Source organism: Gymnoscopelus microlampas (assembly GCF_963454915.1).
Source record: "Gymnoscopelus microlampas genome assembly, chromosome: 1".
Lineage (NCBI taxonomy): Eukaryota > Metazoa > Chordata > Actinopteri > Myctophiformes > Myctophidae > Gymnoscopelus > Gymnoscopelus microlampas.
In genome coordinates, this window is record NC_139962.1 from 38,086,606 (window position 1) to 38,099,760 (window position 13,155).

A 13,155-nucleotide genomic window follows, 5' to 3' on the forward strand; every position below is an offset into this window, starting at 1 on the left:
CAGCTTGGGTCTCTTCTAACAGACTGTCAAACGAGGATACAGTAGGATAGTGGGGGAGTCCCCGTCGATCCGACGGATGAGTAGACAGGCAGTTATTTCCTCTTAGCGTGGCGTAGCCCTATCCCTGGACACACATTCTTCCGCAGATACTGCAGGGAGTTTTGTCCTGTGTTGAGGTGAGAGGTCCACGTTTCCTGTGGTCTCCCTTGTCTTGGATTGATGCCACTCTTACCTGTTCGAAAGTCTCAATGCCTTGGGTAACAACTTGGTGCCTCCACCTTTCCCTGTCGGCAGCTTTATCCTCCCAGTTTTCTGCATCAACGTTGCAGCTCCTGAGGTTGGCCTTCATACAGAGAAAACATATGAACATACAATAGTTCTACCAATTGGCAAGAACATTTAACATTTCCTTATAGGACACGTGTCTGATTGATATACTTTGGGTTCAATTGCTGTCAAAAGAGTTTTCAGTCACTGCTAATTAATTACTGTAGCTTTATGTCAAGTCTTGGGTAATGTTAGCTACATTTAAAAGAAGATAGGATAATGGTGTGCAATTGAAAAGGCTTTCAGACAGTTATCTACCTGGTATCACAAACACTGGTCCCGATCTCCACTCTACACAGCTTAATTCACAGATCACCTTGCCTAGTGTCCAGGATTAAATTGCAAACTGGAGATATGTGTTTGGACAAGGAATAAGGAATCGCTTGAATTAATCCTTGCCCCATCTTGTAGCATCAACGGCCAGCTCTGTCTCGTTGTGCCATTACGTTCCATGGCTTGACCAATGGGCTAGAGGTGATTTGTGACGTAGACGCAAAGGACACTAAAGGACGCGTACATCTTAAAATGTAATTTGATTTAAAAAAAAGTCTTACTGTAGTGGGAGAATTGCTTTCCTTCATCCTTTTACATTGGGCTACACTGTCATGCTTATATCTTATACAATCAGTGCTAACATCAGTGTTTGGTGTGCTAACGTTGATAATGTTGCCTAATGGTTGTCTGTTTTTGTGGACATACAGAGATATTGACAGACCCTGTTCTACACATCTAGGCCCCTTTGGCGCCATGCCGTAAACAATTATTGAAATGGCAACCTTTCAACACAAGGAGGCATATGAAGTGGCATATGAAGTGATTATGCAGAGAGTTACTGTCACCATGGATCAATATTAACACTAACGTATGTCCCACCGATCATCAGGGTCATTGTCTAGCCTGTCCAAAACACTGTGTAAACTTCTAAAACTGGGATACACAGAAACTAGGACATTGCAGATAATACAGAAATGAATAGATATCCAGTAGGGACAGTGGGTGCCAATAGAGAATCCCTTATGGAATGACAGCCCAGATTAAACGTTTCCCTCCACAGAGGATAGTGAAAAGAGGGCTGTATTTCATCATAACTATCTATTGAAACTGGGACACAGAAGGTCTACCCTCTGCAGTAGTAGGAGCCAGTTGACAGACTGGCAAATAGCAGATCAATGTAGCAGACTGGAAACATGCGCATGAATGAATAATTTACGACCAACCCATTGCTGTCTACGCCACCATAGCCTAGCTGTCCTACAACAGCATATATTTATGATATAGGCTACCAATAGTACAATCAGTAATCAATTCTGAAAAATAAGATATGCTAAATATGAAATTCAGACACATGGCAAAACAAAGAAGAAAACATTAGCATTAGCCATGTGGTTTGTTTTCCCTTGGGCAATCTAACTGGAATCATTGAATTAGGTCAAATTCACATCGCATTAACCTTTACCCACACATGGGAATACCGTCATCTCAAATGTAGTTTCACAAGCTCACACATAGAGCAGATACATTTTCTCCAAAGAGACATTGTTGGGGAACAGTTTGTCTTTGTATTTTTTCTTTATTGAAATAGAAAGCTGAGAGACTTGATACAATAGGAGCGGTATTGCACTTCCCTGTTGCAACACATCTGATATTCATACAGATTCATATGTGTGTGTGTGTGTGTGTGTGTGTGTGTGTGTGTGTGTGTGTGTGTGTGTGTGTGTGTGTGTGTGTGTGTGTGTGTGTGTGTGTGTGTGTGTGTGCATGCGTGCGCGTGCATGCGTCAGCACCATCTCATCTCATCATTCCACTCACTGGGCAGGTTTTAAACCTTACCATCAGCAGTTTTGGCATAGCCCTATTTCATGCTGTCCACGTCTATGGAAACAACCTGAGGCCATTTACTCCTGGCAATACAACAGTTGTGGTTGAACCTGCTTACCTTGGTAGAAAACTCCATTTGGCATCTTTCTCCATTCATTAAAGAGGAACATCTGGACTTCCTCTGCCTACCCTCAGTAGCAGATAGGGGTGCGAGTCGTGCGACAATTACAACAATCTGTTTCTCTTTCACAGTTTGTCAATTACAATTGTGCCTTATTTATATTCTGCCAACTGTAATAGACTGACACTCCTACACCCCTTTTTGACTGTGTCTTGCTTATATTCTGGGTACGACTGTCTGTGGTCCGCCCACACCTTTTTTGAGGATGAGTATCACTGTGCACTTCAGAGCAACACACAGATAAAAAAGAAAAGTGCACTTGTAGTATTCTATTTTAGTGTATACATTTTATTCAACACAAAAAGCCCAGTGTGGCTCAATTTCTGCATACTAATAAACATAGAAACCATTGTGACTCACTCACTCACTCTTTCTCACTCTCTCTCTCTCTCTCCATACGTAATCCTGTATGTATGCATTTGAGTATATGTATATATAATATATACATACGTACTCCTGTATGTATACGTATGTGTATATATAATATACTGTATATATATATAATATACTGTATATATATATATATATATATATATATATATATATATATGTTGTGTGTGTGTGTGTGTGTGTGTGTGTGTGTGTGTGTGTGTGTGTGCGTGTGCGGGCGTGCGTGTGCGGGCGTGCGTGTGCATTCGGGCACGCATGTGTGTGTGTATACTGATATAATATAAGGGATAGTAACTAATAATAAACAATTAGGTTGTGATTTATAGGAGTTAAATTAGAGTAGGAGCTTGTGATTGTGAAATGTTAATTAATTGCTTATTTTTCTCTTTCCAAAGCATTCTCTGTAATCTTGATTCCAACGGTCAGATGGTCTCTGTCTAAGGGAGTGGTCTTCTGGCAACATGCACAGGCAGATGGTCTTAAGCTTGGATCCATCCTGTGTCTGCATCTGCTTTCATCTTTCCGTCCTTCAGAGAGAGACATAAACAGAGATAGACATACTGTACGTAAATGCAATATCATGAGTGTTAAATGATGAATTAACACTCACGACATGCAGAAACACCATGTTCAGTCTGTCTGTCTGATCTTTGAAACAGACAAGCAAGAATGTCTGGCATACAGGATCCCTGTTATATTGACCTTCAAAGCTTGGAGCTTCATGCAATTTGATTGCTCCCCCCCACACAAACACACACACACACACACACACACACACACACACACACACACACACACACACACACACACACACACACACACACACACACACACACACACCTAATGAGGCATTACACAGAGAGATACTGTAAGAGAGAGCCTTAGCAGTAAATGTGAACTTTTTATACAAAGCTTTTAGTGGATTTATAGATTGACTGAAAGGAAACTGGGTAAGAGTTGGCTGTTGGTCAAACATTTTAATTATGAAACGGGTCTGATTTTCTTGATGGCTTTGGGGAACATTTGAGTGTATCTCGTCAGTTTTGGCAAATATGCTATACTGTAACAATCTTCACCTTGGAAGGGGGAATCACAACTGAAAAATGATTAATCATTCCATGATGCCACCACCACAGTGCTTTTAAAGGCTGGGAGAAGGAGATTATGAACTTTAGTTGTTATTGCACTAGTTACATAAAATACACAAACCAGACCTCAAGTGTGTTTTGAAGTGAAGGCAAAATGCAACCTACAACTTGCATACATCCCTGGGTAGGCCACCTGGCCTGGCAGAGATATGTGCAGTGTTGAGCGCGCCTTTTCTCTATTAGTTAATTTGTTGATAGCATTCCTGTTAGTTGCTACTGGGTATCAGCTATTCTTCCAATAGGGTCCATTCAATAAACACACAAAACAACGCGACACAACATACAGAATCATCACATACAATAAATACTGTAGACAATCTTTTCCTGCTCAGTACTAGGTTGGAGGAGCTCTGGACTGTTAATTTACCCTACACACCTGCACTGATTGTAATTAGCACCACCTGCACCCAATTGCAGTAGTAGTAGGGCCTTTAAAACGCAGCCACTTCTGTCAGTGTGTGAGAGGCATGCAGTTTAGTTCATGTTCAGTTTTTATGCATTATTTGAGTAAGTACTGATTTATCATTTGTTAGTTATGGATGTATCATTTGTTAAATTACCTTCCCTTGGTTATGTATACTTTGGTTGATTGTGTTTTCCTTTGTTTATAACTTAAAACCATCACCTCAAATGTTTCTTATGCTTTTAGATCTTATAGCTACCTTTGACACAATAGGCCATATAGCATCCTCATCTCATGCCGCAAGCACTGTGTGGTACACTATAAAGGGAACTACTAGATTGGTTCAGGTTGTTGGTGTCTGAGAGAAGGTTCTTGGTCAGCAATTAAATCGCCTTCTGCGTCCCTTCCATGTGGAGTCCCCCAAGGCTCAATTATTGGGCCGATTGTCTTCTCTCTCTATCTCCTGCCATTAGGGTCAATTATGAAAAATATGGCATTTCCTTCCATTTTTATGTAGACTACTCTCAATTATATCACCCACTGCTGGAGTGTCTCAATGACATCAATGCCAGGATGGCGTAAAGTTTTTAATATTTTAACGAAGGAAAAGCTGAGGTCATGATTTTAAGGTCATGAGTACATAAAATAAAATAATATATATATATATATATATATATATATATATATATGTATATTGCTTATAGCAGCGGCCGGCCCTGCATTCCTGTTCCGGTGGTTGAGTGCCTTCCCCACCAATACTCGGAAGAAAGTGCTCCTTCATCTCCTGTGCCTGTTCCTTGGGCACAGTACCACATGTACAACTTTCTAAAATTTAACAACTGCCCAGAGGGATGTCATAACACATGGGACTGGCAGAAGGTCATGCTATACTCTTGTTACTGGCTCTGTAGTGTACATTTGTAGTAGCTGTCTTTTACAATGGAACTAAAATCTTCGGCTATTGCTGATATTCAAACAGATGCCTAGAAAGAATCGACACACTATAATATTATACATTATAATATTTACTGTGCACACTGTACTGTACTCTTTTAGAAGCCTCTCAAAATATAATGGCATACCTTGTTACTTACAACACACATAGCACTCCAATAATCAGCCTACCTTGTCTCTTGAGAGGGTTTGTGCGGATAGATGATGCCTGTACACTTGAAACCCACCCACTCATCTGTGGTACCCTGATAAGTGCACTCCAGTAGAGGTCCATGTGATCTAACCTTGGGTAGTGTTCTCTGTGCACCAACACTGCCTGATGGGGAGGGCTAGCTCGAGGCTCAGCTCTCTTTCCTGAGAGCTGCCATTAGTATAGGCCTCTGCATCTCCTGTCATTACTGCTAAATATCATCCTACTATTGCACGCACACACGCACACAGACGCAAATGCACATGCACATGCACATGCACATGCACATGCACATGCACATGCACATGCACATGCACATGCACATGCACACAAATAGAGACACTCACACTGGGGCTAAGTTGCATAACATTCTATTCCACTTCACTAAGTTGAGCCATAGGAAGTTAAAAATGAGTTGAAGAAGATTACTCTGACCGACTATGACTTTACCAAAGAAATTAAAGTATACGTTAAAATCATATTTATAAATTAAACTCTCAAAATATTCTCCTAACGTGAAATTACTTCAGGACTATATTTTTATATTATATCTTTCTATCATAATTAAAGGATTATTATGACTGATAGAGTTTTAACATTTAGTTAACAAAATGCAGCATCATAAAAGGGACGATGCAATACACAAACACTTTGAAGTGCACAAATAGCCCAAGACTCCATGAAGCGCATGAACCCTCTATAGCAGCAATTATCCCGTAAGATGTTGCCATGGGCATATCAAAGAATTTTCCAGAATTGACTGCCAACACACTGTATGACACTTCCTGTGAGAGTCAATGCCAGGCCATGTCAAAAGTTGCGCTAGTGAAAAGAGCCACCAGGCTGTCTTTGTTTCTGTAATATTTACTCCCTGCTGAGATTAGATGCCACCGTCAATGACTGTATGGTGGCCCTGCAAGGAGAGGAAGAGGCAGAACACAGCTCTTAGTGTCTTGACAAAGCCTCATGTCTGCAGGAAGAGTGACAAGAACTGCAGCAATCCTGTGGCTTTTCTTTTCCTTTCTTGTCCTTTGTATGTGATTTCTGATGGCTCCACTTCCTCAGCTGGCAACAGCAGTGAGAAAATGGTGGTTGGAACAGTTATACCCATTGATGTGAATTGGGAGTTTTTCACTGGGTTTTCATGGCCATGGAATCTGTCATCTTCTGGTTACTGTCACAGTGCTCTGTGAAGACAGAGTGGATGTGCATTGACTACAGCTGTGGTTAAGGAAGATATTTACTCATGAATGTATGCCTTTTTTATTTAGCAGTAGACTATTGTTTGAAGCTTTTCTTCAGCTTGCCTTGTCCTTCAATGGGTAACTCAGACACAAAGATCCATTGCTTTAGGATGGTTGGAATAGAGAGAGTACAATAGAGCGGTAGTGCCCTGTAGGAATGTGGAAAACACCGCAAATACAATTTACTCTCTGGAGTGTTCTGCCCTTCAGCTACTGTAGTATGTATACTGTCTAACACATTCATAAACACACAGACAGACAATACAATACATGTACAATAAACAGCTGCCATTGTGGACAAACTGCATGAAACTATGGCATGAATAAAGATAACATTCATAACACACACACACACACACACACACACACACACACACACACACACACACACACACACACACACACACACACACACACACACACACACACACATGCGCGTGCGCCAACATAAGCCTCCCCACGAGTCCCCCAGGGTTACACACACATCCTGCAAACAGCACAGGATCATCAGGGGATATAATTTCTTACCACAGCATCTGCCTCAGCATCCAAACCGTGACCCTAGGTCATGGCAACCACTGTCTGAGACAAAGGGGTCGGCTAGGGCTTCACGTGTGAGAGAGCTTCCAGAAGTTGGGTTGTGAGAGTGGCAAATGATGAGACAGGGAGTAATTAATGTAACTATCTCTAAGCCAATCAATTCTTTAAACCCTGAGACAGGATATCATTCCTGGCAATGAAGCTAAACCAGCATTGTTTATAGCTGTGTTGTTCTGCAGCATAAGTTCCTCAAATCGCAACAACATACTTTCATTCATGTCAAATTATTGTGTGTAAGGGTGAAACAATTTACCAAATAATCAATGCATTGATCCATAGAAAATGACTAATTAAATTGTAGTAATCAAATAAACAGCCTATGTATTTGTATGTCTTTCCACTCTATTTCACAAAGCAGACATGGCTTTAACAATTGTCAATGCTAAGCCATAGGTTGTCCACTCTTTAAATAATGTAGTCTGTCATAGGAAGAAGGAGAAAATGAGTGGAGCGCCTCAGGCTGCTTCTGGGGAGGGTCCAAAGACGTCCAGGTTGCCTGTGATTCTAAGAGGCAACGAGTGGGAGAGCGAGAAGGCAGAATGGCTGCTGATCCAGAGATGATACATCTGGGCATAGAGAGATCAAGAGAGAGCTGGAGGGATGAGAGTTCGAGTGACTGGACGGGAGAGGGGTGGGTGGGTGGAGGGGGGGGGGTGTACTTTCGAGAGTCATCAGCATTAGTAGGAGGAGGAGAGGGTGGGAAGTGACTGTAAGGGGGAGGGGAGAGAAAGACGGCCAGAGGGAGCGAGAGCGGACGCAGGCCGTCTGCCTGAATTTGAAGGAAGGAAGACAGAGGACTTTCTTGTGGCTGTCGCAGGAGGGAGGGTGGGTGATTGCCATATGAGGCCACCGCAAGAGTGCTACTGTACAGATGCACACCAGTACGGTAAGATGAGACTCATCAGGAGAACTTTAGAAAGCATGTTACAGAGATAGGTTAGAGGTGCTGGTAGCAATGTTGCAGGCAGTGAAATGCCAAAGACAACTGTAACATTTCTTCTCTATCACAATGATCATTTCTGTTACTAAAACATGGCACCAGAGCTTGCAAAGACCTTGCACTGTTTTATTCACACAGGGAGTGATCTCAGTGGCAGAGTCTTGTGACATTTTCTGATGGATACAAAGTTGTGTGTGTGTGTGTGTGTGTGTGTGTGTGTGTGTGTGTGTGTGTGTGTGCGTGTGCGTGCGTGCGTGTGCGTGCGTGTATGAGAGTAACTGCCTCCATGTACGCATTATGTGCAAGAAGTTTGTGGGAGGAAAAGAGTCATCACATGCACACACCCACACTCACACACACACGCACGCACGCGCGCACACACACACACACACACACACACACACACACACACACACACACACACACACACACACACACACACACACACACACACACACACACACACACACACACACACACACACACACACGTATGCCCTTCTTCCCTTACGGCAGTGATCAATGAATGGGCATCCTTGTAAAGAGAGCTCAAAGCAAGCAAGTCTCTCTCCCTCTCGCTAACCGTCCCTCAGGCTACTCTCTGCTGGTCTTCTGTTCTGCATTAATTCTTTAACAAGATGCCATTATGCTGCACATGGACACATGGCTTCAGACCAATCTAGCTTTTAATTCAGGAAGGATGAAGAGACATGTATATGGGTGAATGTTTACCACTCTACATAATGCATGAAACACAGTGTGTTGTATCTAGAGTAGATGCATAATACTGTACTGTATGTAATTTGCTAGCTCTTGAAAATGGTGTTACTGGAAGGTACAGAAGCAGAGCCACTGATACATCATCAGTACAAATGAAGAGTAGTATTATCATTGATCCAACAGCAGTGTGATTCTGGTTTGATAGCTATTTTCTAGTATACTCTTTGGATTTGATTGGTGACGTGATGACAAAGGTATCAGTGACATTTGTAGATATCACATGTGGGCTTATGATCCACGTATGATGATGGAGGATTACATCGCTGTCTGGTGGAAACAAAGGAGGGAAAAAAGCCTGTCTTCAAATAGATCAGTTATTATTTAGTCACAAGCTCTTTATTGATACTTTTCATTGGTTAAATATTTATAAAACCCACAGACAGATTTAACCACTTTCAACCTGCATCAATATTTTGGGAATGTCATTACAAGAGAACATTTTCTACAATTTTCCAAAGTACAGAAAATAGCAGATATTGTACAAGCTAAAAATGTCATTATGCAATGCTTTGTCAGCTTGAAGATCAGCTATTTTTGCTGTTTTCGCATGACACTGTCATACGACAAAGCATAAAACAGTGGGACATTAATTTAACGTCCCGCTGAAATCGGCACAGAAAAAAGGTTTCTGCCCGACTGACAATAAATATGCTGTCTTTCTAGTGTGGTTTGAGGCTAGAATGAGGGTGACAATGGCAGCATGGGGGTTTGGGGATGTTTCTATTTGCATGCACACACCACTGCCACCAGCTCTGTTTCCAGGACTCAGAACAATACTGAATAGAGGAATGGCTGATGATGTCATCTAGCCAACTTGCCACTGATCTGACAACAGTCATAAATCTTCTATTTCCATCGCTGTTTGGGGAAACTGATATAGTCTCTTGGTGGTCTTAAGAATTATATAAAAACAATATATACTATGTACAGTAATACTCTCCAAATTGAAACCATCCATCAGTATTGTAAGAAAGACAAAAACACTTAAAGAGGAATAACTGTGGGAAAATTGCAGTTCATGTCTTTAATATCCAGTTCTTTGGCTGATTGCATTTGGCTCCCTCTAATAGCTAACTCACACAACAAAGCAAGAATTCTATCAATACATTCTTGTGGTGGTGTGACGATAAAAAGTAGCTGCTTGAGTCATACCGAGTTTTGATCTCACCAGTTTGCCACTTCTCTCCGTTGTGCGGCAACTCATTCAGAACTAGAAAAAGTGCTCCTCGGAGCACAAGTCTCCGCCAGGTCAGGTAGGTTATTATGGCCTCCTGGTGGCGCTATAATAGGCCAATGTGAAAAGGATGCCATTTATTCCTAGGCCTTGCACGGCAATCGGACACTGCATGCATGATTTGAGGCATTTTGTTCTAAAAATGTGTTTTGCTAAATTTGACCTGCTGGTGGCGCTATAACAGGCCAATGTTAAAAGGGTGGCATTTGTTCCTCAACATAGTGTGAATGTGCGTTCAAAGTTTCACCGTAATCGGATGCTGCATTCATGATTTGCGGCATTTTGTTCAAAACGGGCCACTCCTGCAAACATTTCATGTCAATGTTAGCCAATCAGGATGGCATATGAAAAATCAAACAGATCCGTCTTGATCACATGCCTATAGAGATCATGTGTACCGATTTGCGTGAAATTTGCATCAAATATGAAGGCTTAATATCAAAAAATGTGTTTTACATAAGTCTGCCTCCTGGTGGCGCTATAAAAGGCAAATGTGAAAAATGCAGGGCAAAGGTTTGTCCTTGGCCTCTAGAGAGTGTGCATACAAAGTTTTACACTGATCGGTGCAGTTATAGGTAAAAACACGAATCGGCCTGTTACAGCGCCACCATGAGGCTGATTTGAACATTTTCAAATGGCATTTCTTCCTCGGCCTAATGGGAATGTGTTTGCAAAATTTCACGGAAATTGCATGCTGTGTTCATGATTTACTCCTGCAAGCAAACTTTGACAATTTTTGCCAATCAGGATGGAATATGAAAAATCTGAAATGAGCCGTTTCTTTTAATGACTATAGAGATACTGTGTACCGATTTGGGGGATTGTTGGCCAAAATGTGTAGGAGTACTGTTCAAAAATGTGTTTTGCACAAATCGGCCTCCTGGTGGCGCTATAAAAGGCCCATGTGAAAAATTTGGAGCAGAGGTTCGGCTTTGGCATTCAGGGACTGTGTGTGCACAGTTTCGCTGCGATCAAGCCAACGGTGCCAGAGATTAGCTGTACACAGACAAGACAGAATGACACACACACGGACGGACGGACGGACGGACGGACGGACGGACCGGGGGTAAAACATACTCTCTCGCCATGCCTTTCGGCCTGGCGGAGACAATGAAAGAAAGGGGCTAAGAACAGGGCTTCATTTGATGTGTGATTTGTCATAAAGTGTAAAGGAACTGCTTTAACTTTGGGTATTCTCTACTTGAAAGATTAAGCATTTGATTTGACTTAACATAATTGGTGTCAAAACAGTTCAGAAGTCTCACTCCCATGACTAATTGGATGTGATTTTCCATAACTTCATATCGGTAGACACTTCTTGAGACAACATGTTGTGATTTGCCACTATAAAAATAACATTTACATTGAATTCTTATCATGTACAACAGTGTTACAGGCCTCCCTGTGAATATGGGTCTGGGCGATGAGAATTATAACTGGTATCAGCAATATTTTTACCACCTGTGCATGTCATCCTCTTTCTACCAATACTAATAGAAATGAGATGTCACTCTCACAGAATAAATCTATTTTGTTCAGGGCACCTCGGTAGCTCGCCTGGTAATAGCACAAGGCTTTAAAGTCCTTCATGCAGCTGGCCCAGATTTGAATCCAACCTGAGGCTCATTGCTGCCTGTCGTCCCCTCTCTCTCTCCCACCTTTCCTGTCTCTCTGTCATTGTCACTGTTGGAAATGAACCAGAGATACTGTCTGCTTACAGTATATGGTCTTGTACTGTAACTGAACTGTAGCTGTACATTGAGAACAGACCAGAAAACCTGGGATGTGTCATCTACTGTATATACAGTAATAACACTGTATGAACACTAAGATGGTTAGTTAGAATGCATTTGATTGAAATGCCCATCAATTATATCAATGTTTGTTGTATATCACAGCATATAAAATTGTCATAGTAAATATAACAGCGAAAACAGATCAATAAACAAGAACATATCACTAGGTTAGTGCTTCAGTGTTTTACATAGTCTGTCTCAATGAGCCTAACATTTTCCCCCTGCTATTTTTCTCTCAGATGTCATGGCGTCCGACCTACCGAAGCTCCAAGTTTCGAAATGTATATGGGAAGGTCGCCAACCGGGAGCACTGCTTTGACGGCATCCCCATCACCAAGAACGTCCATGACAACCACTTCTGTGCCGTCAACACCAAGTACTTGGCCATTGTCACCGAGAGTTCTGGCGGGGGGTCTTTCATCGTTGTACCTGTATCTCAGGTAACCTCTTAGGAATAACTCATAAGACATGCTTGGCCCACGCTTTCATTACGAAGCTTTTTTGCAGATGGTGCAGAATAATCACTTGGTTAGATCTACATAATACAGAGTAAAGCCTTTTGCTCAATTGTGTGTTGGTAGGCAGGTATGCAGGAGAAGACCATGGGTCGACAACAAAAAAACAAAGTCCTCCCACAAATCTTCTTCACTTGTGAATAAAATACTACAGGTTATCAGGTTTATGATCACAGGGGTGAAGACCCTTGCACCGAAACATTGTTCTTGTTAATAAAAAATATTTTAATCACAAGTGAAGCAGACATTGTGCGGGTGTTCTTTGTTTCTTTGATCTAACGATTAAACCTTCATTGTTCTGCGGATTAAAGAGAAAACAGGCATCAAGCATTAGCATTTGGCTTCTGACTTTTGGAACAGTGAGAATTCTATTAGAATGCACTTTTCCCTCTTGTTAGACAAAAGTGAAAAGAGCCTTTAGATTGAGCAGAGGCAGTTTTATATTTAGTCTAATTATTTGTTGATTTTATATTTGTGTTTATTTATGTGTGTTTTTCAATCAGTCTAACATGGAGAAGTTAAACGGGCTTATATAGGAGGGTCAAATGATAAAAATGAATATCACATAATTATGTAAATATTGAATCTAGAAACTTAAAAACTGTCTGGGGTGCAGACAAAGGTCACAGTAGACAT

At 41.5% G+C, this 13,155-nt stretch overlaps 1 protein-coding gene across 2 annotated transcripts in view; it reads left to right on the forward strand.

Moving 5' to 3' along the window:
• Positions 1 to 13,155, forward strand: part of coro2ba (coronin, actin binding protein, 2Ba) — a 55,690-nt gene that overhangs the window by 24,627 nt on the left and 17,908 nt on the right. The window contains exons 1-2 of one of the 2 annotated variants that reach the window (XM_084057641.1): positions 8,011 to 8,141; positions 12,244 to 12,444. In XM_084057641.1, coding sequence (XP_083913767.1) covers positions 8,127 to 8,141; positions 12,244 to 12,444 — 216 coding nt within the window. In that variant the 5' untranslated portion in view covers positions 8,011 to 8,126. Of the gene's footprint in view, positions 1 to 8,010; positions 8,142 to 12,243; positions 12,445 to 13,155 lie in introns of those variants that run through there. The other variant, XM_084057640.1, reaches the window with a different exon arrangement.